This window comes from Micromonas pusilla (assembly GCF_000151265.4).
Source record: "Micromonas pusilla CCMP1545 genomic scaffold MICPUCscaffold_5, whole genome shotgun sequence".
Taxonomy (NCBI): Eukaryota; Viridiplantae; Chlorophyta; class Mamiellophyceae; order Mamiellales; family Mamiellaceae; genus Micromonas; species Micromonas pusilla.
The window spans coordinates 510,757-536,904 of NW_003315886.1; the positions used below are offsets into that span (position 1 = coordinate 510,757).

The following is a 26,148-nucleotide window of genomic DNA, read 5'->3' on the forward strand; positions in this document are numbered from 1 at the left end:
AGACGCGCGTGATTACAGCGCACGCGCGGAACGATCTCGCGCGCGTCGCGTCGCGTCGTCGCGTCAATCACATCAGGCGAGCGCCTCGGCTCTCTGGTTCACCTTCCACCGCGCGTAATCCCCCGCGATCGTCGCGTTCAAGCTCCCTTGCAGGTTCGATATCACCGTGTCGTTGATGAGGTTCACCGCGTCGTCCAACCCGGGCACGATCGCGACCACGTCGTTCACGTCCGCGGTGAGGTTCACGGTGATCTTTCCGAGCACCTTCCTCCCCGCCGAGTTCGCCGTCCTCGCCGGCTTCAGCGCGCCGTCCATGACGAGCCACACCTTCCCGTTCACGCCGAACTCGTCAGGGAGGCCTTCGATCGTGAGGTCCTCCGCGGTGAGGTGCAGGCCGTCCTTCTTCGGCGTGAGCCTGAGCGTACAGAACACCGTGGCTTTGAAGTTGAAGAACTCGAACGGTCTCAGCCGCACCCTCCACGCGGTGTCGTCGAGCTTCTCTCTGCGGTCCTCGTCCGGGAACGTCACGCAGATGATGCGCTCGCCGTCGCTGATGTACGACGCGAAGTCGTGCGCGTCGTCCTCGTCCTTGATCGTCAGCGTCATGGACTTGCTGCTGCGCCACCGCTTCCGGACGTCCGCGCGGACGACGAGCGATCTTCCGCGGTCGGAGGCGCGCGCGCGAGGGGGCGCGGGCGCGCGCGCGAGCGCGGCGACGCCTCTGGCGCCGCCGCCGCTCGCGAACGCGGCGCGCCGGGACGACGTCGTCGTGGACGCGGCGGCGGAGGAGGTCACGCGCGCGGACAGCATCGTGCCGTGCGAGCGCGAGCGCGACCGCCGGTCTGATTGATGACTTGGCAGCACGACCGCCGCAGCGCGGCGCGGCGTCTGGTCTCATCATCGCGAAAGGACGCGCGCTTGCTCGTCGGATCAAATCGTTCATCTCAGTGCGCGCGCTTGATCGGGCCGAGCGTGAACGACCGGTGAACGAAACTCTCACTTAAGTTTTGAATCAAAAGCAGCGGCCCACTGCCTACTCGTACACCTCGCGTCTACCTTCACCCCCACGCGTTTCAACTCGAGCGCGCGTCGCGTCGCGTCTCGACGCCAACCGCGCGCGCTCACCCCTCGTCTCGTCGCCCTATTCTCCACGCCGCGCGACGCGACCGACCGTCGCCCGTCGCGTAAAAATATTATCTCTCCATCCATCCTTCGCCGCGAAAGTCGCCTCGATAAATCACTTCCCGATCGCGGCGTAGTACAGCTCGATGTAATCCAGCGCTGGTCGGTTCCACGACCAGTCCTGCCTCATGATCCGCTCCTGCAATGAGCGGAACCACTTCTTGTCGTTGTAGTACGAGTCCAGCGCGCGATCGAGCGCGTACTCGAGCCCCTGCGTGTCCGTCATGTCGAACGAAAACCCGTTGGTCTGGTCGCCCGTCGCCTTGTAATCCGTGCTCCCGTCCACCTCCCACGCCGCGCGCTCCTTGTCGTTGTCGAGGTCGAACACGGTGTCTCGCAGCCCGCCGGTCGCGCGCACGACCGGGACGGCGCCGTAGCGCATGGAGATCATCTGCGTCAGACCGCACGGCTCGAACATGGACGGGACGAGGATGAAATCCGCGGCGGCGTACACCAAGTGCGACAGCGGCTCGTCGAACGCGAAGCAAAACGCCGCGTTGGGCCCGCCCATGCTCCCGGCGAGCGCGTTGAAGTCGCCCTGGACCCTCGGGTCCGGCGCGGAGCCGAGGAGGACGAACTGCGCGCCTCTCTTCAGCGAGTGCCCGATCGAGTGCTTGATCAGGTCGAGGCCCTTCTGCGCCGTCAGACGCGAGACGACGCCGACGAGCGGCTGGTCCGCGCCCCAGGTGAGCCCGAGCCTGCCTTGGATCTCCTCGCGCGCGCGTCGCTTCCCCGCCTCGTGCGTGTCCGCGTTGTAGTTCATCGGAAGGAACTGATCGGTGTCCGGGTCCCAAATCTCCGGGTCGATGCCGTTCCTCACGCCGTGGAACTTGCCGTACGCCGTCGCGCCGCTCACCGCGGGGTGACCGCTCACCTCCCCCGCGTACGACGGCGAAACCGTCGTCGTGACCTGGCTCGCGGCGCTCGCCATACCAATCTTAGCCTGGCCGTAGTTCATGTTGTGGATCGTGAAGACCACGTTCGGTTTCCACAGGCCGTACTGGTGGTAGTTGCCCCAGAACGCGCCCGCGACCTCCGCGGTGGACCAGTCGTGGCAGTGCAGAATGTCCGGCTGGCGACCCGTCTGGAGAAGGAACTCGAGCGCGGCGTTGCAGAAAAAGTCAAATCTCTGCCCATCGTCGTTCCAGCCGTACACCGCGTCCTTCGCGAACATCCCGTTCGAGGGCTGGATGAAAAACACCTGGATGTTCTCGACGATGCACCGCGACACGGTGATCCCGCACCCGCCCCAGTCAAAGTTAGTCTCGTACTCCATGTGCTGGAGCATCGGGCTCGCGCCGAAGAACTGGTAGTGCGGTAGGATGATCTCGACGAGGTTCCCTTGGTCCGCCACCGCGCGCGCGAGCGCGGTGATGACGTCGCCGAGGCCGCCAACCTTCGCGATCGGCGCCATCTCCACGGAGACGTGCATGACGTGCAGCGGCGGCCGCTCCGTCGTGGACCCCTCGATAGGGACGTGGTAATCCCTGCCAAAGTGGTTGTCGTACGTCGCGCCCTCTCCGACGCCGTCGCTGAAGACGAAGTCCATCATCCACGCGTCCTCGGGCACTTTCACCTTGAACTCCACGAGCGCCTCCGTGCCGACGCCGGCGGCGGCGGACGGAATCATCGCCGTCTCCGGGATGTTATCCGCGTGCGTCCAGCGGTTGAACCCGCCGGTGATGTACACCGTCTCCGCCTCGCTCAAGTTGGTGTTCCCGGGGTTGTACTTGATCGTGACCTCGTCCCCGGCGTTCACGATCGTTGGCTCGCACGTCATGATGTGCTGCTGCTGCTTCACCGTGACCATGCGCGCTTTCCGTCGCTTCTCCGCGCGTTCAACCTTTCTCGCCGCCTCCCAAATTTTCCTGTTTTCCGCGTCGATGATCCGTTGCTCCGCGAGCTTCTTGATGCGCTTCTGAACCCTCGCGTCCCAGTCCTTCTCCGTCGCGCCGCCGAAGGTGTCCACGAGGAGGCGGTAGTCGTTCCCGTCGTTGTTGTCCCAGTTTTCCTTCTTCTCGTCCGAGATGACGAAATCCAGGGTGTACGCCGTCGGCGGCACCAAGAAAGACGCGCCGTACCAGTAGTTGTCATCGTCCACGCGCTCCGTCTTCACCGGCTCGAGAATGAGCTCCGCCTCCGTGCCCATCGCGAACTTGTTCGTGCCGATGTGCGCGATGAGCTTCCCGCTCGGGCCGCCGATCGGGTTGTGCGCTTTGTTGAAGAGCAAGTACGCCATCTTCCCCGCCTCGAGGTTATCGTGCGTCCTCACGATGCACCTCCCGTACATGTGAATCTCCCCGTCCGCGACGTTTTCTCTTCGCGAGCCCTCTTCGTACCGCTCCGTCTCGATCTCCTTGGACGCGATCGCGAAGTCTTCGTCGTACTCCTTTTTCTCCTTCATGAGCGTGACGATCTCCTCTCGCGACTTGCCGAAGTGCACGTCCGCGTACCAGTTGTCCTTGTTGTTGTTATCCCACTGCCCGTCCGCCTCCAGGACGAAGTTTAAACCGTACGCGAGCTCGGGGACTTCGAGCTCGGTGTAGAAGCACCCCTTGGCGACGTCGCCGACGGGCTTCATGCTCGTGTCGAAGTTTTCGAGCTTCCAGTCGTTGTACCCGGCGGTGATGCGAACGTTGTGCTTATCCTTGAGGATGCCGCTGTTCCAGGTGTTGATGTAAATCTTCGCCGGTTTCCCCGCGACCAGTCGGTCCGGCACGGTGAAGAAGAGGACGTCCGTGGGGCCCGCCGCGACGTGCTCCGCGGGCGTCTTCGCGACGAGCTTCTCCGCGTTATTGACGTAATCCTTCTCCGCCTTGGCCGCCGCCTTCGCGGCTTTCTTCTCCTCCTTGATCCTCTTCTCCTCCGCTTCCGCGGCGAGCCTCGCGAGCTCAGCCTCCTTCGCAGCCTCCGCGGCGGCGTTCTCCGCGGCGAGCGCCGCGGCGATCTCCTCGGGGGTGAGGACGACCGAGTTGGGGTCAAACGCCGCGGTGGGATCGACGACGGTCGGGTCAGCCGCGGGCGCGGCCGCCGCGGGAGCCGGATCGACGACGGTCGGGTCAGCCGCGGGCGCGGCCGCCGCGGCCGCCGCAGGAGCCGCCGGCGGTACGACCACCCCCGGCGGCGGCGGCGCCTGCGGGAGCTTCCGCTTGGGGATGAACGTCTCCGTCATGTTCGGCGGCGCCGAGTTGACGCCCGTCGCCGGCGGCGTCAGTCGGCTCGCGTGCTGCGCCGGCTCCGCGGGGGCCGCCGCGGGGGCCGCCGCGGCCGCGTCCGCACCGGGCGGCGCGGGCGGCGGCGGCGGCGGCGGCGGCGGCGGGACCGGCGGCGGCGGGACCGGCGGGATCGGGGTCTCGCCCGCGGCGGCGGCGTACGCCGCCTGCGCCGCGGCGAGTTTCGCCTTTTGCTCCTCGATCGCGCGGTCGAGCTCGTCGCCGGTCATCGTCGACGGGTCGATGCCGCCGCTCTCCTCGGCGTTGGCGGTGACCGCGCGTCGCGCCGCGCGCCTGCGGGGAGACGATCGGGGGGCGGGGGCGGGGGGGGGCGCGCGGGGGGGGAGGCGCGGAGGTCAGATCGCGTGCGGGCATTTTATTGGCGCGCGGAGGATAGAGCGGTGCGCGGATCGCGACGCGCGCGACGCTTCCGACGCGGCGGGCGGCGCCGCGACGCGCGCGACGCTCGGGTTCGCGCTCGCGGTGTCGACGACGTGATCCTCGAGCGACTCGCGCGCGAGAGATCGCGCGAGCGCGTCTCGCATCGCGCCCGCGACGCCCGCGCGCGCGGCGTCGTCGTGGTGGGTGGGACGGGCGGGAGGACGCACCGCGTGTTCGCGCCAAGGGCGACCTTCGCGCGAAGAGGAGCGACGCCGCGCGTGACGCCGCCGCGTCGGGAGGACGCCGCGAGCGCGGGCGCGGGGCGCGCCGCGGGGATCGCCGCGTTGTGCATCGCGAACGCCATCACGTCTCGCGCGATCGGACGCGCGTTCGAAGCTCGGTCGACGCGCGCGCGAAGCTTCGAGCGATGCGAAGCTCGCGAGCGAGATAAAAATGTGGTCTCGAGGACCCGCGCGCGCGTGGAGGCTGCGACGGCGTCCTTCGCTCGTTCGACTCGCGAACGCGCGCGAACTTTTTAAGGAGAGCGCGTGTCAAGCAACGCGCGATGTCGCGATCGCGCGTGTTCGTCGCTACGCACGAACGCGCCGGAATGACGGAAGGCGCGCACCGGGGTTCGCTCACAAACAACGGTTCGGCGACTCTCAAAAGTTGCACAAGCGACGGAGATTTTTTCTCGTTTTTTTCTCGATAAGGAAGAGGCTCACGTGGACGACAACTGGCATTTCGGCGAAAGGTTACGACGGTCGTAGCTAAACTTTTAAACCGTGCTTTTTGAGTCGAATTCTCCATACTTGGACCTACGTGGCTCGCGGGGTCATCCTCGGTCAATTATCCTTTGAAAATCGCGATAAATTATTGTTTGATCGACACATCGATCAACGCTGAAAGTAAAAAAGTGAAATGGTATGAGCGCGATTTTCAGACTATTCCTCATACACAAACGAGTACGTGCTGTGGTCGCCGAGACCGACTCCCGACGTATGGCCGTTTCTGCCGGGGGCGAAGCGACTGATGCGACGCGCGTGCGCGGCGCTGCGTCGTGCCGCGCTGCTCGCACCACCGCGCGTCGCGCGCCCGCGTCTTCTGTCGTCGTCCTCCTCCTCGCGCCGCGACCGAGTCTGGCACGTCCCGAACGACCCCCCCGACGGCGTAGGAGGCGCCGATCTCGGAAGGCGGAGGGCGTCGCCGATGCCGCCCCGCGCGCCCTCCCCCGCCCCCGCCGCGGGGGCGCGGTCCTCCCCCGCCGCCGCCGCCGCGTCCTCCTCCTCCTCCCGCTCCGACGCGAGCACCAGCGTAGACGACGCGACCTCGCGCCTGCGCGCGTACTGGTCGCGCGAGCTCGCGCGCGGGACCGCGGACGCGCCGCCGAGCGCGCGCGATCGCGCGGCGGTGCTCGTCCCTCTGTCGCGCGCGCCGAGCGACGGCGCCGTCACCGCGCTCCTGTGCACGCGCTCGAGCGCGCTGTCGTCGCACGCGGGCGAGGTGTGCCTCCCCGGCGGGAAGAACGACGCGTTTGAGACCGACGTCGAGGCGGCGCTGCGGGAGGCGCGCGAGGAGGTGGGTCTGACGCGCGACGACGCCGTCGTGCTCGCGTCGCTGCCGCCGATGTTGTCCAAGGGACGCGTCTCCGTGCGACCGGTCGTCGCGCGCGTGCGCGACGGGTTCGAGCCGATCCCGAACGACGACGAAGTCGCGGAGGTATTCACCGTGCGCCTCGAACGGTTCTTGAGCGGTGGGGACGGGTACGCGTACGACGACTGGGAGTTCACGCCGGGGAGGACGATTCGCGTGCATCACTTCGACAGCATCAAAGACGAGGAGAGCGGCGCGACGCACCACGTCTGGGGGCTCACCGCGGTCGTGCTGATCCGAACCGCGGAGATCGCGTTCGGGAGGAGGGCGGCGTTTCCGCTGCGGCCGGACGGGCCGGGGGGGACGGACATCGCGCTGCTTGCCACGTCGGACGGAGGGATCAGCGCGTTCGGCGAGAGAGCGGGCGAGGGCGAGCGCGGCGACGGCGACGACGGAGACGGGACGCGGACGCGGACGCCGAGCCGGCTGTGAAGCGGCGCGACGGACGACGACGACGACGCGAGACGTGTTTATAGGTTACCGTAGCCCTACGAGACTCGCGCGATAGACTAGCTAGCTAGACGATCGAGGTTTCTCATGTTGTTAGGTTCTCGACGCGCGCGCGCACCATAAAACAATCGTAAATTTCAACACCCCCTAAAGAAACGACTTTCTCAACCAAAAGAATCAGCATACAGACGCGCGCGCGCTCTGCGCTCATCACCACTGTGCCGGCTCGCAGTGCGGCGGGTCGATTTTCGCCCACTCGAACACCTTCTCCCACTTCAGCGCGGCGTTGTACCAAGACAAATCCTGCGACATCGCCTGGATCTGCATCGCGCGCCACATCTCCGGGTTCTCGTGGTACAGCTTGCACGCGTTCGAGACGCAGTTGTAAAACGTCCGCGTGTCCATGCCCGTGAACAGCCACCCCGTGCCCGGTCCGAGGTCGCTCTCGTCCACGGCCGCCGCGACCGCGAGCTGCGGATCCGGGTCCGCGTACGGGTTCGCCCTCGTGATCGTGTCGTTCAGTCCACCGGTGGCGTGACCGATCGGCAGAGTCCCGTAACGCATCGCGTACAGCTGGTTCAAACCGCACGGCTCGAACCGCGACGGCATGAGGAGGATGTCGCACCCCGCGGTGATCCGGTGCGACATCGCGACGGAGAACCCAACCCACCCGCGGAACTTCTCGGAGTACGTCCCTTCCGCCCACTGCATGAACTCCTCGAGCTCGGGTAAACCGCTTCCGAGCATCACGAGCTGCACGTCTTCGTTCATGAGCTCGTGGATCGCGTCGCGGATCAGATCCGGGCCCTTCTGCCAGTCCAGACGTCCGATGAATCCCATCAGAGGCACGTCGTCTCTCACTTCGAATCCCATCTCTCGCTGCAACCCTCGCTTGCACTCGAGCTTCCCGGAGAAGTCGCTCACGTCGAACGGCGCGTCCGTGTACGGGTCTGTCATCGGGTTCCACTCGTCCATGTCGATCCCGTTCACGACGCCGTCCAACCGGTGCGACCGCTCTTGAAGCATCACCTCCAGGCCCTTCCCTCCGAGCGGGGTTTGAATCTCCTGCGCGTACCCTTCGCTGACGGTCAGCACGCGGTCGCTCGTCGCGATCGCGCCCTTCAGGATGTTCACCACGAGCCCCAAGTCGAGCTCGTGCGCGCGCTGTTCCTCCGGGTACTGGTACTCGAGGCACGAGTACCAGTCCGACGGCACGCCGAGGTTGTTAAACGTCGTGTTCGGCTCCGTGCCCTGATGCATGATGTTGTGGATCGTCGTGATCGTCCGGCAGTTGTTGTACGTCCCGTACGGGCGGTACTTGGACGCGACGAGAAGCGGGACGAGGCCCGCGTGCCAGTCGTTCGCGACGAAGACGACCTCGTCGCCGTACGTCCCTTTGCCCTCGCCAAAGTCAATCACGAGCGGGGCTTCGCACGCCGCGTGCGACAGCAACGTGAACCTGAACTGGTTATCGCCGTACACGCCGTACGAGTCCCCGTACAGACCACCGATGCGCTCGTAGCACGCGTGCTTCACGAAGACAAAGTCGACGCCGTCGTAGATCTGGTGGAAGAAGCCAACCTCGTGCGCGGCGTCGAAGCACCCGACCGTGGTGTTGGAGCACGTGTCAAACGCGCCGTGGTAGAGTTCGTCCTCTTTCTTCCCGAGCTTGTACATCGGGGACACGACCATGACGCGGTGCCCGCGCTTGACGAGCTCGCGAGGGAGCGAGCCGCACACGTCCGCGAGGCCGCCGGTTTTGGACCACGGCGCGACCTCGGAGGACACGAACACGATCGACATCGGGTTCTCGGTCTTTTCAAACACCGGCGGCGGGCGCGGCGTCACGCCCGTGCCGACCGGAGCCTCGGGGCCGCGCATCGCAGACTCCGCCAACTCTTTCGCTTTCGCGGCGGCGACCTTCTCGTACTCCATGAACTGCTCTCTCAGGTCGCCCGTGCCGACGTACGCGTTGCCGAGGCCGAGCGTGCTTCCCTCGAGCGCGCCTTTGCCTTCGAGGAACTCGAGGTTGTTCACCTTTTTCTTGACCTCGCGCTCGGCGATGACGCCGCCGAGGTCGGACTTGAGCCGCGCGTTTTGCTTCTTGAGCTCCTCGATCTGCTGCGCGATCAGGTCGGCTGTGAGGGGAGGACGCGCGCGGGGGGGGATGGGGGGCGAGGCGTCAGATGCGAGAACTGGGAAGGAAGTTGGCATCGGAATGCGCGTCGCGCGCCGCGCCGTCGATGGATACTTGTTATCCGTCGTAGTGCGCGGAATTGCCATCGCGCGTTCGACGCGTGAGAAGAGGGAAAGATCGAAATTTCTCGCGCGCGCGCACCTTGCGCGTCCATGTCCATGTCCGTGGACTCCGCGACGACGCCGCGGCGCGGTTTCACCACGCGCCGGACGCCGCCGCTGCCGTGCATCTTGTGAATAGAGCCGCTCGACGACGCCTTCTTCGAGGAGAGGCATCTCGCCGGGAGCGCGGCCGCGCGGCACGACGTCGCGGCGGCGTACATCGCTCTCGTGCCCGCGAGTCGCGACGGTCGAGCGATCGAACGACGGAGCTGCGTCGAGTGCGTCACGCGCGTGCGGGAGCGCGCGAGGTGTGAGACGCGGAGCCCGCGACGCGCTCGAGTAGAAAATGCCAGGCGAGACGGACGAGCCACCGCCGAGCCACAACCTCAGCCACCCACGTGCCTCGAGTGGCAGCCATGCATGATTCGGTTCAAGTGGCGGCTTGGCGGCCATCGGTCGTAAGTGCCAAGTGCGTCCGATCAAACGCGTTTCATAGGGAAGCGCACCGATGAAAGATTGGAATTTCGTCGGAGGGCGCTTTTTCGTTTGGTTTTTGAAGCGAAAAGAAAAGCTTCGAGAAAAGAAAGGTGCCCGCCCGCCTTGCTTGCGCTTCCGATCTCTTCTCCATTCGTCAAGGCACGGCTCCACGGAGTACGCACGCGAGACTAGCAAAGATGGCCGCTCAGACCCCGACTTTAAAGCTCATCCTCGTCGGTGACGGTGGTACCGGTGCGTCTCGCGCTCGTCCCGTCGACGCGCCGCGCGCGACGAACCGCGGCGGGTGCCAGATTCTTTCTCCTTCCCCCTACTTTTTTCAAGATCTGACGCGCTCGCCGCCGCCCTCGAACGCGCGATCGGTTCGCTGACCACCCTCCCCCACGCTTCGAATTCACAGGCAAGACCACGTTCGTCAAGCGCCACTTGACCGGCGAGTTCGAGAAGAAGTACTTGCGTGCGTCCCCGCCCGAGATCGCCCGCGCCCCGCGCGGCGCCGCGCGCGAACCTTTTCCCCGCCGAGCCGCGTCACCGCGCGATCGATCGTCCGGTCGATCGATCCGTCCGAAACCGTTCGCCTCCGTTCGCGCACGCTGACACGTCGTCCCCCCCCCCACGCGCGCGCGCGCGCGCCGCGTCCGTCGACCAACCGACCGCAGCCACCGTCGGCGTCGCCGTGCACCCGCTTGAGTTCACGACCAACTGCGGCCCGATCCGCTTCGACTGCTGGGACACCGCGGGCCAGGAAAAGTTTGGCGGCTTGCGCGATGGGTACTACATCCACGGCCAGTGCGCGATCATCATGTTCGACGTGACGTCGCGGACGACGTACAAGAACGTTCCGACGTGGCACCGCGACATCACGCGCGTGTGCGAGGACATCCCGATCGTGTTGTGCGGCAACAAGGTGGACGTCCGCAACCGTCAGGTCAGGGCGAAGACGATCACGTTTCACCGCAAGAAGAACCTGCAGTACTACGAACTCTCCGCCAAGTCCAACTACAACTTCGAGAAGCCGTTCCTGTACCTCGCGCGCAAGCTCGCGGGCGATCCGAACCTGCAGTTCGTGGAGTCCGTCGCGCTCGCGCCCCCCGAGGTCATGATCGACCCCGCGGAGCTCGCCAAGTACGAAGCCGAGCTCGCGTCGGCGGCGGCGCAGCCGCTCCCGGACGAGGACGACGAGCTCAACGACGCGTGATCGAAAAGCGACGACGCGTGAGCGCGCGGAGGATAGCGATCGCGGAGGAGAAGAAGGAGAAGGATGCGACGAACGTCGAGGGGTTTCGAGCTGGCCGGAACCCCGCGCGCGTCGCGGGTGGATGGAGGATCAGGGCGCGAGGGTTCGCGCTGTGAGGCGGCGGCGGAGGAGAAGAGAGGACGGGAAAAGGACGCGCGCCGGGGCGCGCGCGGAGGATTGGATTTAGACGCGGAGAGGAAAGGTTTCCGTCGACGCGTAGACGCGGCACCGCGCATTTGAGGTGTGATGAAACATTCGCGCGCACGTTACATGACATGACTTCACATCGCGCGACGAAGGCGCTCGCGTGTCGTATATAAAACTAACCTGCGTGAGCGACGCGTGACGCGTCGGTTAGCACTCGAGCCGCGCGTCCAGGTTCCCCGCGCTCGACGACGGCGTCAACGGCGCGACGGAGACGTCCTTCAGCTTCCTCCACTTCGACTGCTTCCCTCCCTTCCCCGCGCCGCGAGAGAGCTTATTCGTCATCTCCAACGCCGCCTTCGTCGCGTCGTCCAATCCCGCGTGGCACGTCACGCAGTAACACTTGCTCTCCGGGTCGCACCGGCCTCTCCCTCCGTGCGGCGACACCGCCGTGTGCGTCTGACAGTACGCCCTCTGACACAGCCCGCAGAAATGCTTCTTCATCTTCATCTTTATGTCCCCCATGACGCTCCAGCGGTCCCATCGCGCGTCGCACCCGACGGCGCAGCACCGCCCTTTCTTTTTAGGCTCGCTCTCGGGGACGGGCGGCGACGACGGCGTCGCCGTCGCCGCGCGGGAGCCGGGGGACTCGACGACGTCTTCGCGCCGCGTCGATCCGCCCCCGCCGCCGCCGCCGCCGTCGGAGTCGCGCGAGTTCAGGGACGCGAGCGAGTTACCTCGCGACATCTGCGGCGCGACGCCCGCGGCGACCGCGGCCTTCAGCGCTTCGTCCAGGAACTCCGGCCGGCGCGACGAAGGCGGAGGCCGGCCGCCGTTCGCCGCCGGCGGCGGCGACGACGGCGCCGCCGCGTTCGTCCTCTCCCCACCCTCCCCCTCCACCCTCTCGCCGTTCCCACCCCCGCCGCGTCTTCCCTTGATGTTCAAAACGAAGCACATCCCTCTCCACACCGCCGCGCGCATCGTCCCCGGCCCGCCGACGAACGCCGCGCCGCTCAGGAGGAACCGCGACGCCAACCCGATCACGAGAAACGTCGACGCGATCGACGCGTACGCCCCGCCCGCGGCCTCGAGGACGTCGTCGTCCCCCAACCGGCCCGCTTTCGCCCCAGCGCCGCCGCTTTCGGAGGCGTCCTCGCGCCTCTTCGCGGAGGACTCGTGATGCGCGGCCGGTCGCACGAACGCCGGCTTCGAGACGACGCGTTTTTCGCTCGCGCCGTGCGCGCCCCACGCGATCACCTCGAAGCGATGCGCCGCGGCGATCTTCGCGCTCGAAAACACGTAGTGCGTCTCGTCCGCGGCGACGATACCGTCCGTGTGCCAATTCGGGTCGTTCCCGGCTTGGACTTTGACGACGTAGAGATGCGTCGGCGGGGTCCCGAGGCGCGCGGGGGGTCGCCAGCGGATCGCGACGGCGGACGCGTTCACGGCGGACGTCTTCAAATCTCGCGGCTCGCTCGGGACCGCGCCGAGGCCGAGGATCTGCCGCTTCAGCGCGCGGACGAATTGCCCGCGGTGCAGCGCGCTCGATATCCCCAAGTCCTCCCTGAGCGCTTTCGCGTCGTCCGCGATGAGCGCGGGGAAGTCGAGCGCCGTCACCGCGTTGTCCCTGAAGGCGTCCGCGTACCGCGGGAACGACAGCCCGTGCCTCACCCATCGCTCCACGTTGTGCGGCACGAGAAGCGCGTTCGACGGGTTCGTGAGGTGATCCACGAGCTCGTCTTCGCTTATGCCGTCGCCGCGGTCGGCGCCGTCGATCTTCTTCGTCGTCGCCCTCACCGCGTCGCGGATCTCGCGCTCGGTGTCGAAGTCGTCGCCGCCGACGCCGCGGATCGCGTCCGTGAGCTCCGCGCGCTCGATCTGCCCGTCGTCGTCCTTGTCTAGCGCGCGGAAGAAGGACCGGAACGACCTTCGATGCGCCGCCGTCGCCGCGCGCGGGTCGTCGCGCGCGGGCGCCGCGGCGACGACGCGCGCCGCGAGGACGGCGAGGAGGAGGAGAAGGAGAAGGCGCGTCGACGAATTCGTCGTCGACGTTCTCATGGTTTCGACGCGCGCGCGTTCGCGCCTCCTTCCGACCATCCGGCGCGTTCCAGTCGCCGCGCCCCTCGCGCCGCGCCGCGCGCGTCCGCCCGCAGATCGACGCGGCGCGAGCGGAGACGAGCCGTCCGCGGACCGCGCGCGCCGTGTGCTCTGCGCCCCGCGCCCCGTCGAAGGGCACTCAGGGAAAACGGAGACGTGTGCGGACGAATCCTCGCGAGCGATCAGATGAGTCATCACGCTGCGTGCCCGGCCTCGCGCTCGCCCGGCGTTTCCTTCTCGTCGACGACGAGACAGCGCGCTCGTCACACGCGCAGCGCGCGCGCGGACGATGACGACGTGAAAGAAGCGCGCGTCTCGAGTAGAGTGGGCGCGATCCTCGTCGCGCGCGTCGCGAGCACGCACTCGCGCGAGCCCGCGAGGTGGAGGACTCTTTTCCATTGAGAATTGTTGTTGAATTCAGACCACTTGTTCGGATGTCAGACCAAGACGGAAGCAGCGGCCCGCCGTCCGCGGGCTACCCCGCCGCCGCCTCGTCTCCCGCGTCCGCGGCGCGCCCGACGCACCGGCGCGTGCGCTCCATCGGCGGACGCGACGACGGCATCCCCGCGGTTCCGCCGCGGTCGCCGCGGTCGTCCGCGATCGCCCCCGGGGATCGGTGGCGCGACGTCCCGCCGGGATCGCCGACCGCCGCGAGCCCGCGGCACGGCCGCACGGCCTCGACGTCCAGCCTCGGCGGGACCCCGCGGAACGGCTCGTTCGCGGACTTGAGCGAGCTCCTCGCGGCGAACCGACCGAGCGCGGGCGTTAACGCGCGGCATCGACGCACGGGCAGCCGCGGCTCCGTCGCGGAGACCGTGTCGTCCATGTGCAGCGACGACGCGCGGACGATCAGAAGCGGGTTTTACCTCGCTCCCGCGCCGACGAAACCGCGGCGGTGGACGAAAGGCGACGCCCTCGGGGCCGGGTCGTTCGGGAGGGTGTTCCTCGGGTTGAACAGCGAGACGGGGGAGCTCTTCGCGGTGAAGGAAGTCGCGGTGACGGACGCGACGGCGACGAGCGACGACGACGACGACGGCGGCGGCGGCGGCGGCGGCGGCGGCGGCGGCGGCGGCGGCGCGGATCGCCGTGGGAACGATAACAGCGCGGAGGCGGCGAAGCGCGCGGAGTGCATCGAGCAGCTCGAGCAGGAGGTGACGCTCCTGTCGCGGCTGCAACACCCGAACATCGTGCGTTACATCGGCACCGAACGCTCCGCGGAGTTTCTGTACATTTTTCTCGAGTACGTCCCGGGAGGTTCGATCGCGTCGCTCTTAGAGCGCTTCGGTCGCTTCGAAGAGAGCGTCATGAGCGTGTACACGCGGCAGATCTTGATCGGGCTGGACTACCTCCACGCGCAGCGGACGGTGCACAGAGACATCAAGGGCGCGAACATATTAGTCGAGAAGAGCGGAAGGATAAAACTCGCGGATTTCGGCATGGCGAAGACGCTCGTGGAACGCATCGACGACCCCGCCGCGCGCGCGCGCGGCGGCGTGAAAGGCAGCGCGTACTGGATGGCCCCGGAGGTCATCCGCCAAAAGGGTCACGGCTCCGAGGCGGACGTGTGGGCGGTCGGGTGCACCGTGCTCGAGATGGCGACCGGGAAGCCGCCGTGGAGCCACTGCAGCGGGCAGGTGCAGGTGTTGTACAAGATCGCGAGCACGATGGAGCTGCCGGAGATCCCGTCGTTCCTCTCCCCGGACGCGAGCGAGTTCGTGCTGCTGTGTCTGCAGAGGGACCCGGAGTCGCGGCCCGCGGCGGACCGGCTGCTGACGCACGCGTTCGCGTCGTCGTCGACGTCCGAGGTGGAGGTCCCCGCGCTGCAGTACGAGGGGTACTGGTCGCAGGAGGACGTCGACGAGGAGGATTTTTTGTTCGACACGAACGACTCGCGCGGCGGGAGCTTCGGGAGCCGACGCAGCGGCAGCGGGGGGGGTGGGAGTGGAGGACCCGGCGTTCACGGCGGCGGTGGATCCAGCGTCCACGGCGTTCACGGCGGCGGGAACGAGATTTACGACCCGGAAGGCGGCGTCCACGGCGTGCACGGGATGATGTCGTCGATGACGCTGCGCGACCACCGAGGGAGCGGCGGTTCGGGGTCGTATCGAGACTTCGGCGACCCGCACAGCGCGCTGTCGTCTCCGTCGCATCGATCGGCGCGCGGGCATCGACGACAGGAGAGCGGGACGAGCCGCGACAGCCGCGACGACGGCGGCGGCGGATCGCGGCACTCGAGAAGAGGGTCGTACTCGGACCTCCCGCCGCCGCCGAAAGTCGAGGACTGGAGGATCGAGGTGGAGAACATGACGCGGCTGTACGAAGAGTCGGCGGGCGACGGCGACGGCGACGGCGGCGAGATGGGGGAATTCGCGTCGGGAGGAGGGTCGGGGGACGCGTTCCGCGTCGGCGGGTTGCTGCAGATGCCGCCGTTGAAGGTGACGCCGCCGCGTCCGGGGAAGTCGAGCGGTTGACGCGGCGACGCAACGTATCGCGAAGACGTGTTCGTCGATGCATCATGCAAATTCACCCCCTACGTTTAAAACCCCACCACCCACCGTGCTCGATCGCGGCCGGCCCAGCCCCGCGCTCAGAGAAGCGTAGACTTGAAGTGATCGTCGTCGATCGTGGAGTACAAGTGCCCCTCGTTCACGAGGTGCTCGACGCTCTCGCGCACTTGCGCTTCGGTGAACCGCCCGTTGAGCTGCGTCACGACGTCGTCCACGCGGACGCCGCTCTCGCCGTGCCCTTGCGGCCCGTTGAAGATCGCAAACACCTGATCGTTCGCGCTGCCGCCGGCCGCGGGCATCGCCGCGGCAGGCGCGCCCGCGGACGGCGCCGCGTACGCGCTGTCGCCGCCCATCGCGGCGGTCGCGGGCGCGGCCCCCGCCGTCGCCGCCCTCGACGCGTTGTGCGAGTTGCAGTAGACCACCTCGAGGAAGTGGTACGTGATCTCGTTGAAGTCCGTCACCGGGCGCATGTTGAACGCGATCACGCCGCGCTGGCCTTGGAACGCGCGGAGGTGTCCGTACACGCGGACGTACGCGCCCACTTTCCACTCGGCTTTGTTTTGATTTTGGCCGTCCGCGTCGTCGGCGTCGACCCAGATCTTCACCTCGCACGTCCCGGTGCCGTCGTCGATCGTGTACATCAGGGAGGTGGAGGAGTCGTTGGCCTTGACGATCTTCCCGAGGAGGGTGAGGTTGTGGACCTCCTCGCCGTTCACCTTGAACGCGTCGTCCTGTTTGAAAGAGATGCGATCGCGGGGCGCGGGGGACGGAGGGAAGGGCGGCGGGTGAGTCCCTCGCGCGGACGGACGGGGGAGGATCGAAGACGATGATTTTTTGAAAATCGCAGACGCGCGCCCGCTCGAACGACGACGGTCGGATCTCGCGGCGGGGGCGACGATACGCGCGTGCGCGATCGAGGAATCGCGACTCGACGCACCACGTTGGACGCGTCGATGGACTCCTTCAGCTGCTTGACGGTGAGGGGCACGAGGGACTCCGCGCGACCTTGGGAGCGCTGCGGAGAGAGGAGGATGGAGACGGCGCGAGGGAGGGAGAGGGCGTCGGCGAGAGGTGCCAAGAAGATCGATCGGACGACGACGCGCGCGAGGAATGTCGCGTCGCGTCGGGGACGACGACGCGACCGCGCGCGCGTCCGCGCGAGGACGCGACGGAGTCCGATGCCGCGAACGATCGCGCGCGAGACGCGAGCGAGAGCCGCCGAGAGCCGCGGACGGCTCTTGGCACCCCGAAGAGAGAGACGTGCGATCGCGCGCGAGAGCACGCACCGCGCCGCCGTCCGCGCCGCCCGCGGCCGCGGTCTGGCCCGCGGTGAAGCCGCCCTGTCCAGCGAACTGGGACGCGCTGCCGTCGTAACCTCCGTACATGGTGCTCGAGTTAAAGAGCGTGCGTCGGGGCGTGTAGATGTGCGCGGAGACGCGAGCGCGAGAGTTTAAACTCGCGGGCGAGGCGAGGCTCACTTTTTCTCGTGTTCAGTTTAAATCGAGTTAAAACCGCAAATCGATCAAAATGAACCTAAAAACTGCAACTTAGACGTTCCCATCGATCAAACCCCCTTTCAAGCAGCCGCATCGTCGTCGTCTCCTCAACAACCAGCTTGCATGGCCTTTAATCAAACGTGCCATCAGCCTCCTCCTCCGCCTCCGCCTTCTCCTTCATCGGCGTGTGCGTCTCTTCCCTCCACTTCTCGATCCTCTCTCGCAACTCAACCGCGTCCACGAGCATGCTCTCGTCCAACGGCGACCGACTGAACGGATCCGAACCGTCGCACAGGAGGTGTCTCTTGATCGTCTCTCTGTCCACGACGACGCCGCTGCCCGGCAGCGTCACCGGATCCGTCATCGTCGTCTGCATGATCGGATCCACGAACTCTTCCGGGACCTGCGCGGCGTCTTCGATCTCGTGCACTCGAGCGACCTCGTCCTTGCCCTCGCGCACCTTCTCCACGAACGCGCGCAGCGCGGCGAGTTTGCTCGTCGGCGTCTCGAACGAGGACGGCCACTCGAAGTCGCGCAGGTACTCCAGCTGCGAGACGTCCCGCGAGTGAATGTTCCGCGCGAGCTCGGTCACGATGGAGGACTTGTACCCCGACCTCGGCTCGCACGACGCGCCCTGCGACGCGCTCGCCGCGCGCTTCTCCGCCGCGGCGTCGAGGTTGAGGAGGATCCCCGCGATCGGGGCTAAGATCGCCGCTCGCGAGACCTTGTCCGGCGGCGCGAGGTTCTTCGTCAAGATTTCCTCAAAGTTCGCCGCGTCCGGGCCCGTCGTCGCGTGCCCCAAGACGAACAGCAAGCTCTCGCGAAGCCGCCGCAAGTCGAGCGAGGACGAGTCTAAGAACGCGCTCGGGAGGTCCAGCGATATGAACTCCAAGACGCGCTCCAGGGTCACGGACAGCTCGAACATGACCGTGCACTTTCGCTGGTGCTGCCTTCCCTCCGGGGTGAGAAGGTTCGAGCGCTGATCCTCGAGCAACTCTTTGCACGCGACGCTAAACTCCGTGATCGTCCAGTTCAGGGTGTTGAACAGCCGGTCGAGGAACTCCGCGAGGAGCTCTCTGTCCGCGCGACAGTGGAGGATGAGGAGCCGCTGGAACAGCGGGCTCGCGCTGTCGGGGTGAGGGGACGTCATGACGCGCGCGAGCGCGGCGTCGCCCTCCGCCGGCGCGTCCACCGCCGCGTTGACCGCGACGAACGTCCCGATGTCGTCGTCGTCGCCGATCGCGTCTCGCCCGCCCCCTTCTTGCCCGAACCCGACACCCTTGCACAGCCTCAGCAGAATGTTCGAGACCGGGATCCAGAACCGCGCGTCGAAGCACGCGAGCAACGACGGCACCATCATATCCCGCGCGGCGTCGTTTTGTTCAAACACGGCGACGAACTCTTTGTACTGAAGCAAGACGCTCACGGATTGCAGCATCGCGTCTCGTATGTCCGGGTTCACCACCCTCGTGTCCGCGAAGTGTTTCACGAGCAGTCTGATGATGCCGTGCATCCCGGGCGCGAGGCCGTCGAGCGCGGGCGACGTCGGCGAGAACGGCGGGTCGCCTCGCCGCAGGGCGTGGAACGAGTCGATGAGCGTCTCGAGGTGGTAGGCGGGAACGTGCGGAAGGAGACAGCCGCGGCGGCGACGCAAGACCCTCGCGCGCTTCGCCTCCTTCGAGGCGGCGTCCATCTCGTCGTCGTCGTCGTCGTCGTCGTCGTCGTCGCTCTCGGTCTCGGAGACGTCGAGCTCGGAGACGTCGAGCTCGACCTCTTCGCCGTCGACGTTTTCGCGCTTGACGCGGCTCTTCCTGCCGGCGGCGGCGTCGTCGCCGCCGCCGCCGCCGCGGTCCATCGCCGCGAGGAGCGACGCGGCGCCGTACGCCGCGGCGGCGAACACCCCCGCCTGCAGCTCCGGGCGGTGTAACCCGGACCGGTGCCACCAGCACAGACGCGCGGCTTGCATTGTCTCGTCCCTGAGTTTCGTCCTCGCGTCTCGAAGCTTTTTCATAATCTCGCTCTCCGCCTTCGTGTACGCCGTTTCGTCGTCCCTCGCGACGCTGAGCTCCTCCTCGGTGTGCTCCCACACGACGTCTTCTCGTCCTTCCGCCTGGAGCACGCGCGCGGCTTTTAGGCGCTCTTCGAGCACCTCTGCGCGCGCTTTCAGCGCCGCGCGTCTGTCCACGTTTTTCTCCGTGTTTTCCAAATCCCGGCTCGCGTCTTCGAGCTGCTGCGCCGAGTGGATCTGCGCCTGGAGCTGATACGACGCCGCCTTGAAGTGATAGCTCACGCCGAGGTGATATATGAGCTGCAGCGCGTCCCACATCGTCGCCAGCGGGAGCGTCTTCGCCGCGTCTTCCGGGTCCGCGGGGTACCCGCGCTCGCCGCCGACGCCGCCGACGCTTCGCAACGCGGCCGCCGGGTCGTTCAACAACGCCGCGCGCGGCGCGTCGACCGTCCGCAGCGCCCTCGGGTCGATCGTCAACGGTCTCGACGCCGGCGCGCGCGTATCGCTCTCCGCGGGGTACGTCTTCCGGACGTGCGCGCTGCCGCCGCCGAACAGCGGGAGGTCCATCTCGTGCGCGAACGACCGCCAAAACAATCGCGGCGGAATCGACCCGAGCGCCGTGCCCTCCGGGGACTCCAAGTGCGGGTGCAGGAGCGTGAGCAGCGCGAAGTACGCGGAAGACAGCACCGTCGGGTCCGAGTGCCCGGGCGGCGTCGTCGTCGTGTTGTACGACCGCGCGGTCGGTCGGTTTTTATGCGCGAGAAACCGAACGAAGACGGCGAAGACGCAGTCGCCCTCGTTCGCGTCGTCGTCGTCGTCGTCGTCGTCGTCCGCGGCGGCGGCGGCGTCTCCCGCGCCGCTCCCGCCGTGGCACCACGTCGTCGCCACGAAGCTCGCCGCGCCGTTCCCGTGCGTCCGCAGACGTCGCTCCGTCTCCGGGTCCCCCGCGATCGCTCCCGCGTCCACCTCCGCGGCGCGTCGCGCGAGCACGAACGTCGCCGCGTTCGCGTCCGCGGGCACGTCCTCCGCGGATAACCCCGGCGCCGCCGCCGTCGGCGCCGGGCGGCCGCCTTCGCCTTCCCTCCGCGCGTCCGGGTCAATCGCGCGCGCGGGCGTCGTCGCGAGCGCGTAAAGAAGCAGCGACACGAGCGCGTTCGTGCGCCGCGTCGCCTCGCTCAGCGCGTCGCCGATCGCCTCGCTCTCCGACTCCGCGGACGCGCACCCCGGGTACCGCGCGCGCGGGTCCTGATGCCACCGCGCCGCGTGCCTCGGCTCCGTCCGCGCGCAGCCGGGCCACCACACCTTCTCCGCGGGGAGCATCACCGCGAGGTCGTGCGGGTTCGGGACGCGCCGCGTGAGCAGACCTTCCACGTGCGCGCCCCACCCCGGGCGTCTCAACCACGTCGTCATCGCCTCCGCGTCGCGCGTCAACGCGACGGCAAAGGCGAGCGGCGCGTGCGACGCCAACCGCGGGAGCTCCATCGCGAGCTTCCCCTGCGCGGTCATCGGCGCGGTCCGCGTCGCCTCCGCGGCGCATCGCATGAGCTCCGGGATCACGACCTCGAGCTCGTCCGGGTCGAGCGCGGCGCGAAGGAGGCGGATCCCTCGCGCGTGCGACTCGACTCTCGGCGTCTCCCCGGCTCGGCCGTCCACCGCGGACGCCGCGCGAAGCAGCGCGGGGAGGAGGTACCCCTGCACGAAGTACTTCCGCGTTCTCGGCGACGCGAGGTGCGGGCCCGCGCGGCGCAGGGACGCGGCGGCGAGGAGCACCTCTTCCGCGACGACCGCGGAGCGGTCCGTCGCGTCCGACGCCGTCGACGACGATTTCGATTTCGATTTCCCCGCGCCGCCCGCCGCCGCCGCCGCCGCCGCCGCCGCCGCCTCGCGCGGCCACGACGACGCGACCGCCCTCTCGAACGCCCCCAACCCTCGCGTCACGGCGGCGACGACCGCGACGGACGGCGCGTCCTGCAGCGGTCTGAACCCGGGCGTCGGGTACCGCAGCGGCGCGTCCCCAAAGTTCAACGCGCACCGCTCGCCGACGCTCAGGCTCACGGCGGGGAAGTACGCGAGACCGGGGGCGAAGCGTCGGACGTCGTCGAACGCCGTCCCGAGGTCGATGCCGTTCCTGCTGTACGACACCGAGCCGCCGCCTTTCTGTTGACCTCTTCGAAGGTCGATTCGCACGCTTATGACGTCCCCGGAGACCCACGCGTGGCCGTAGGGTTGCGACGTGACGTTCCACTTTTTCACGCGGTGTCCGTCGTACGCGTACGAGTCTTGCGCGTCCCCGACGCCGTGCTCGTGCGTGAACGGGCACCGGAACGTCGCCCACCCGAGCTGCATGATCCCGGAGGTTCCTATCGTGACCTCGTACTCCCACGCGCCGTCGAAGACGCAGCAGGTCGCGCGCACGGACGAGAAGTTGCTGTGCGACAGCACGACACATCCGGAGTCGTCCAGTCGCGCGTCCCCTGCGAGGTGCGCGCGGTCGACTTCCACCCTCGGCGGGCCTATGCGCCCGGACGACGACGACGACGACGACGACGACGACGACGCGCGGGCGGCGGCGGCGGCGGCGGCGGCGGAGGAGGAGGAGGAGGACGCGTTCTCCTTTGAATCCTGCGCCGTCGTCGTCGCCGCCGGGGACGGGGACGCGGCGGTCGCGTCGGACGACGACGCGGATCCCGAGGCTTCGGCCTCTATGGCCTCCACGATCGTGAGCCGGTCCGCGACCGCGCCGACGCGCGACCAGTCCACGCGCGTGACGTCCGAGCCGACGCCGTCGTCCGGGACGAGCGCGTCGCCCTCGGCGTCGACGTCTACGCCGAGGACGCGGCACACGTGCGCGCGCACCGCGTCTGTCGCGCGTCGCGCGACGTCGTCGTCGATCCCCGGGGATCTGCCCCCGACGCGCTTTCCCCCGCCCCCGCCCTTGCCGCCGCCGTCGATGATGTTCATCACGCCGCCGATGTCGTCGCCGTCCGTCGGCGACGGCGGGCCGTCGGTCGCGTCGCCGACACCCATGACCGAGGCTGGGGACGGCGCGGAGACTATGCGCGCGGGACGCGAGGCGAGATCGAATAAAGCGCACTGGCACGAGGTTTTTCAACCGGCCGGACTTCTGTTCCAAGCTACAAGCAGACACACGCGCGACGCCGGCAGCTCGCGCTCAGTACCCGCCGAAGAGCTCGTCCTCCTCCCGGCTGAGCTTATCGTCCTCCCCCGGCCGCGCGACGCCGCTCATCGGCTCGCGCGCCATCATGTCCTCCGCGCGTCGCATCTTCGGCTTCAACGGCGGCCGCGCCTCTCTTCGTTCGAGCGCGCCCCAGTCAAACCCGGGTTCGCACGAAAAAAACGGGTGCTCTTTGATCTCCGACGCGCCCCTCGCCATCATCCCGAACCGCCGCGAGAGGTCCACGACGCACAGCTTGCACACGAGATCTTTCGCGTGGAGGTGGAAGTTCGCCTTGAACTTCAGATCCGCGGTCAAGATGCGCTTATGCCGCGCGCTGTCCGTCTTCCCCGTGAACGGCGCGGCGCCCGAGAGCACCTCGTACACGAACACGCCGAACGCCCAGTAATCCGCGGACTTGCCGTACCCTTGGGATAACATCACCTCCGGGGCCATGTAATCGCTCGTGCCGCACGTCGTGTACGTCCGCTCCCCGGGCTGGAGCTTCTTGCAGAACCCCAGATCCGCGAGCTTGACGTGCCCGTCGCCCGCGATGAGCACGTTCTCCGGCTTCAAGTCGCGGTAGACGTAGAGCCGGTCGTGCAAGTATTCCAACGCGAGAAGCACCTCGGCGGCGTAGAAACGGCTCGGCCCCGGTTCGAACAACCCTTTTTCCGTGCCGTTCACGAGGAGTTGGAACAAGTCCCCGCCGGGCATGTACTCCATGACCAGGAACAAGTGCGCCTGCTCTTGAAACGCGCACAACGACTGCATCACGAACGGCGTGTCGAACGACGTCATGAGGAGCTTTTCGCGCTTGATGTTGTCCACCTGGTCCAACCGCACGAGCTTCTTCTTCTGCATCACCTTCACGCAGCACGCCGCGCCGGTTCGTATGACCCGCGCGAAGTACACGCACCCGCTCATCCCGACCCCGAGCTCCTTGTGAAACGTCAGGTCCCGCCGCCGGATCGTCGCCTTGCCGCTCGGGCTCAGCCACCGCATCCCGCCGCCGCCGAGCGCGGCGTCGTCGCGGTCGCCGCGTCGCGACGGCGCCCCCGCGGCGCGTTCGAACCCGCTCGCGTCCCTCCGCGACCCGCCGCCCGCGAGGTACCCGCGCAGACCGCGCGGGCGCGCCGCCGCCGCCGCCGCCGCCGCGTTCGCCGCGCCGCGACCCCCCCCGCCGCGGCCCGAAGCCGAAGCGGGAGCGCCCACGGACGCGACGACGGCGTCGAACTTGTACAGCCGCGCGCGTTCTGTCATCGCGGCGACGACGTCCTCGCCGAGCGCGCGACGAAACGCCGCGCGGTCCAGCGTCGCGGCTCGCACGTCCGTGATCGCGGTGACCGTCGCCGTGGGGGGCGTCCCCTCCAGCGCGGAGACCTCGCCGAAGTACGCGCCGATGGACAGGCGGTTGACTTCGCCGCCGTCGGCGAGGCGCACGGCGACGCGCCCGCGCGCGATGACGTGAAACGCGCCCCCGCCGGGCGACTCTCGGACGCCCTGGACGCAGATGTTCTCCCCCTTGGCGTAGAACTTCGGCACGAGCGCGTCCGCGAGGACTTTCCTGTCGTACTCGTCGAGCATCTTCAACGGCGCCACCTTCGCGAGCAGCGACTCGTTCGCGCGCCGGCGCTCGAACGCGGCCTCGCTGAGGATCTTCTTGAACGTCTTTCGATCGAGCGCCCAGAGCACGCACGTCTCGCTCCCCGCCGCGGTGACCGTCGCGGACCGCGGGACCGCGTGCAGGAGCGCGACCTCGCCGAACGTATCCCCGGGGAACAAGCGCTTCATTCGCGGCTTCGTCGTCGGCCTCGTCGTGTTGGCGTCGCCGTCGTCGGGACCGGCGCCGAGTTCGCCGGTCTTCGATGACGACGACGACGCCTCGACGCGAACCGTCACCTCCAGCGTCCCGGCGACGACGACGTAAAAGTTTCGTCCCTCCGCGCCCTGCCGCACGACTCTCTCCCCCGGCGCGTACGTCAGCTCGTACATGCACGCGTACAGCGCGCGGCGGTCGTCCGCGTGGAGCGTTTGAAACAGAGCGATGCCGTCGCACGCCTGCGCGATCGTCTTCACGTCCGCGGCGGCTTTCGGGACGTTCGTCGCGCCGCCGTCGCTCGGGAGGCGGCGCTCGCTCGATAGTGGAGCCTTTTCGGGCGCGAGCGATCGCGGGGCTTCTCGCTCGTCGCGCGCTTGCGTCACCGCGAGGCGTCGGCGGACGCGCGACTCGATCTCGTCCACGTCGAGCTGGGACATGGCGACCGACGATGTTTGCGTCTGCGTCTGTGTGGGGACGACGAGAGGAGGGCGGCGGCGTGAGGACGGACGCGGACGTCGCCGCGCGGCGAGATGCGTTTATGGGCATTTCCAAAACGGACGTCGACGCCCCGTCGTCGTCCAGTCGCGACGGCAGCGCCAGAAGACGCGCGTCGACTCGAGAGCGACGCGGAGGACGCGGGGAGGGCGGGGCGCGTACCGATACGACGACGACGGCGGCGGCGCGGGGGGGGTGACGTCGAGCGACACCGCGGAGACGACACCGCGGTGCGCGCGGACAGTGATCGACGTGCACGGTTTCCGAACGAAGTCCAGAAACGCTTTTTTCGTGCGACGCGACGGAGAGTTGCACAGGTTAGGAGGAGCTTAGGACACAATATGGGCCCTCCCCTGAAGTCGCCTTCGGTATTTCACGCGGCATCGCGGCGACCTCCCGCCCTCTTACGCGCGCGCGAACACACGTTCACGCTCGCTTCCTCGCAAACATGGGTTTCGCCAACATCTGGGCCACCAAGGCCGAGTGCACCGGCAAGGGGCAGCGCCGCTGGTGCGCGTCCGCCCGCCTTTCGTCCGCGTCCGCGCCGGGGTCGTCGACGACGCGGGTTTTTACCCTCGCGCTCGCGGCTTCCGCGCCGCGTCCCGTCCGCGCCCGCGCGACGTCGCTGGGGTAGCCGCGATCCGCGCGCCTCGCTCGCGGGCGACGTCGCGACCGCCTCGACGCGTCGTCGGCGTCGTGCGCGTCGCCGCGGTCGTCCCGCGCGGGTCTCGCGTCGGCATGATTATTTTTAGGGTTTGCCTGTTTTTTCCACCCGCCATCGCGACGCGCGACGCTGACGTTCCCGCCCCTCTCGCTCTCCTTCCTCAGCCGCGTTTGCGCGAACCAGTGGGGTATCATTCGCAAGTACAACCTGAACATCTGCAGGCAGTGCTTCCGCGAGTACGCCAAGGACATCGGCTTCGTCAAGGTGCGCCTCGCCTCCCTCCATCCTTCCATCGTCGAGATGGCATGGCCCCTCGCGACGTCCAAGGCTTCTGTCTGTTTTAGGGCCGGCGCGCCCGGGCCGCGTCCGCTCGCGATCGCGAGCGCCGCGCCGCGCCGCGCCGCGTCGTCGCGCGCGGCGTGGCCTCGCGGCGGCGCGGACCGTCCGAGACGCCGTCCGTCGTCGTCGCGATGCCCGCGCCGTCGTCTCTCTGACTTCGGCGAACCGCGCCTCGTCGTTCGATTCGTCGTCGCTGACGCCCTCGTCCCTCCCTTTCCCCGCTTTGCGCGTACGCAGAACAACTGAGCTCTCGAACACGGAGAGAGGGTTGATGGCGAGCTCATGGGCGGGCTTCTAGCTTAATCGAGTTTTCCCGTGACGAACGGTGTTGTAATACATATCGATCGTGACGTCATATCGAGCGCGCTGTCGTCGTCGCGGGATTTCAACCGTTCAAACTACGGCGCCGCCGGATCCGCCGGATTCGCCCCTTCCCCAACCCCACCACCGCCCGCTTCTCTTCGCGACGCATCCGACTCCGCCTCGCTCGCCC

The 26,148-nt window shown here is 67.8% G+C and overlaps 12 protein-coding genes across 12 annotated transcripts; 4 read left to right on the top strand and 8 right to left on the bottom strand.

The window, feature by feature from the left end:
• Nucleotides 1-72: 72 nt before the first annotated feature.
• Nucleotides 73-810, bottom strand: MICPUCDRAFT_39720 (uncharacterized protein; the record flags this gene model as incomplete). Its single annotated transcript, XM_003058764.1, has 1 exon — nt 73-810. The coding sequence occupies one exon, from the start codon at nt 808-810 to the stop codon at nt 73-75; it is 738 nt and encodes a 245-aa protein (XP_003058810.1).
• Nucleotides 811-985: 175 nt separating this feature from the next.
• On the bottom strand, nt 986-5,108 carry SSIIIA (glycosyltransferase family 5 protein). Its single transcript, XM_003058765.1, has 3 exons — nt 4,987-5,108; nt 4,520-4,688; nt 986-3,940 (listed from the first exon to the last, which is right to left on the bottom strand). Exons 2-3 carry the CDS (start codon nt 4,622-4,624, stop codon nt 1,238-1,240), a joined length of 2,808 nt encoding a protein of 935 aa, XP_003058811.1. The 5' UTR covers nt 4,625-4,688; nt 4,987-5,108; the 3' UTR covers nt 986-1,237.
• An 876-nt stretch (nt 5,109-5,984) lies between these two features.
• Nucleotides 5,985-6,860, top strand: MICPUCDRAFT_57954 (uncharacterized protein; the record flags this gene model as incomplete). Its single annotated transcript, XM_003058388.1, has 1 exon — nt 5,985-6,860. The coding sequence occupies one exon, from the start codon at nt 5,985-5,987 to the stop codon at nt 6,858-6,860; it is 876 nt and encodes a 291-aa protein (XP_003058434.1).
• Nucleotides 6,861-6,994: 134 nt separating this feature from the next.
• SSIA (glycosyltransferase family 5 protein) lies at nt 6,995-9,397 on the bottom strand (the record flags this gene model as incomplete). The annotated part of the gene is made up of 2 exons (XM_003058766.1): nt 6,995-9,016; nt 9,217-9,397. The coding sequence occupies 2 exons, from the start codon at nt 9,395-9,397 to the stop codon at nt 7,089-7,091; spliced, it is 2,109 nt and encodes a 702-aa protein (XP_003058812.1). The 3' UTR covers nt 6,995-7,088.
• Nucleotides 9,398-9,823: 426 nt separating this feature from the next.
• MICPUCDRAFT_33456 (uncharacterized protein) lies at nt 9,824-11,183 on the top strand. Its single transcript, XM_003058389.1, has 3 exons — nt 9,824-9,905; nt 10,072-10,128; nt 10,331-11,183. The coding sequence occupies exons 1-3, from the start codon at nt 9,851-9,853 to the stop codon at nt 10,867-10,869; spliced, it is 651 nt and encodes a 216-aa protein (XP_003058435.1). The 5' UTR covers nt 9,824-9,850; the 3' UTR covers nt 10,870-11,183.
• Nucleotides 11,184-11,262: 79 nt separating this feature from the next.
• On the bottom strand, nt 11,263-13,110 carry MICPUCDRAFT_57957 (uncharacterized protein; the record flags this gene model as incomplete). The annotated part of the gene is made up of 1 exon (XM_003058767.1): nt 11,263-13,110. One exon carries the CDS (start codon nt 13,108-13,110, stop codon nt 11,263-11,265), a length of 1,848 nt encoding a protein of 615 aa, XP_003058813.1.
• An 863-nt stretch (nt 13,111-13,973) lies between these two features.
• On the top strand, nt 13,974-14,954 carry MICPUCDRAFT_17505 (uncharacterized protein; the record flags this gene model as incomplete). Its single annotated transcript, XM_003058390.1, has 2 exons — nt 13,974-14,144; nt 14,259-14,954. Coding segments are annotated over 2 exons (867 nt in total), but the record flags the coding sequence as incomplete, so codon positions are not given.
• A 682-nt stretch (nt 14,955-15,636) lies between these two features.
• Nucleotides 15,637-17,041, bottom strand: MICPUCDRAFT_57959 (uncharacterized protein; the record flags this gene model as incomplete). Its single annotated transcript, XM_003058768.1, has 3 exons — nt 15,637-16,387; nt 16,594-16,671; nt 16,943-17,041. The coding sequence occupies 3 exons, from the start codon at nt 17,039-17,041 to the stop codon at nt 15,737-15,739; spliced, it is 828 nt and encodes a 275-aa protein (XP_003058814.1). The 3' UTR covers nt 15,637-15,736.
• Nucleotides 17,042-17,282: 241 nt separating this feature from the next.
• On the bottom strand, nt 17,283-22,187 carry MICPUCDRAFT_57960 (uncharacterized protein; the record flags this gene model as incomplete). Its single annotated transcript, XM_003058769.1, has 1 exon — nt 17,283-22,187. The coding sequence occupies one exon, from the start codon at nt 22,185-22,187 to the stop codon at nt 17,283-17,285; it is 4,905 nt and encodes a 1,634-aa protein (XP_003058815.1).
• A 145-nt stretch (nt 22,188-22,332) lies between these two features.
• On the bottom strand, nt 22,333-23,340 carry MICPUCDRAFT_16964 (uncharacterized protein; the record flags this gene model as incomplete). The annotated part of the gene is made up of 1 exon (XM_003058770.1): nt 22,333-23,340. One exon carries the CDS (start codon nt 23,338-23,340, stop codon nt 22,333-22,335), a length of 1,008 nt encoding a protein of 335 aa, XP_003058816.1.
• Nucleotides 23,341-23,607: 267 nt separating this feature from the next.
• MICPUCDRAFT_3830 (uncharacterized protein) lies at nt 23,608-24,378 on the bottom strand (the record flags this gene model as incomplete). The annotated part of the gene is made up of 2 exons (XM_003058771.1): nt 23,608-24,135; nt 24,226-24,378. Coding segments are annotated over 2 exons (681 nt in total), but the record flags the coding sequence as incomplete, so codon positions are not given.
• A 708-nt stretch (nt 24,379-25,086) lies between these two features.
• On the top strand, nt 25,087-25,901 carry MICPUCDRAFT_33459 (uncharacterized protein; the record flags this gene model as incomplete). Its single annotated transcript, XM_003058391.1, has 2 exons — nt 25,087-25,162; nt 25,481-25,901. Exons 1-2 carry the CDS (start codon nt 25,101-25,103, stop codon nt 25,899-25,901), a joined length of 483 nt encoding a protein of 160 aa, XP_003058437.1. The 5' UTR covers nt 25,087-25,100.
• Between the last annotated feature and the right edge of the window lie 247 nt (nt 25,902-26,148).

Bases quoted from the DNA above. Each gene is read 5' to 3' on its own strand.
- MICPUCDRAFT_33456 (XM_003058389.1), top strand. From the start codon at position 9,851: ATGGCCGCTCAGACCCCGACTTTAAAGCTCATCCTCGTCGGTGACGGT. The intron at 9,906-10,071 runs GTGCGTCTCGCG...TCGAATTCACAG, and splicing joins CGTCGGTGACGGTGGTACCG to GCAAGACCACGTTCGTCAAG. The intron at 10,129-10,330 runs GTGCGTCCCCGC...AACCGACCGCAG, and splicing joins GTTCGAGAAGAAGTACTTGC to CCACCGTCGGCGTCGCCGTG.
- SSIIIA (XM_003058765.1), bottom strand. From the start codon at position 4,624: ATGACCGGCGACGAGCTCGACCGCGCGATCGAGGAGCAAAAGGCGAAA. The intron at 3,941-4,519 runs GTCCCGCCGCCG...ACGCCCGCGGAG, and splicing joins GCGAGACCCCGATCCCGCCG to CACGTCGCGGCGGGCCCCAC.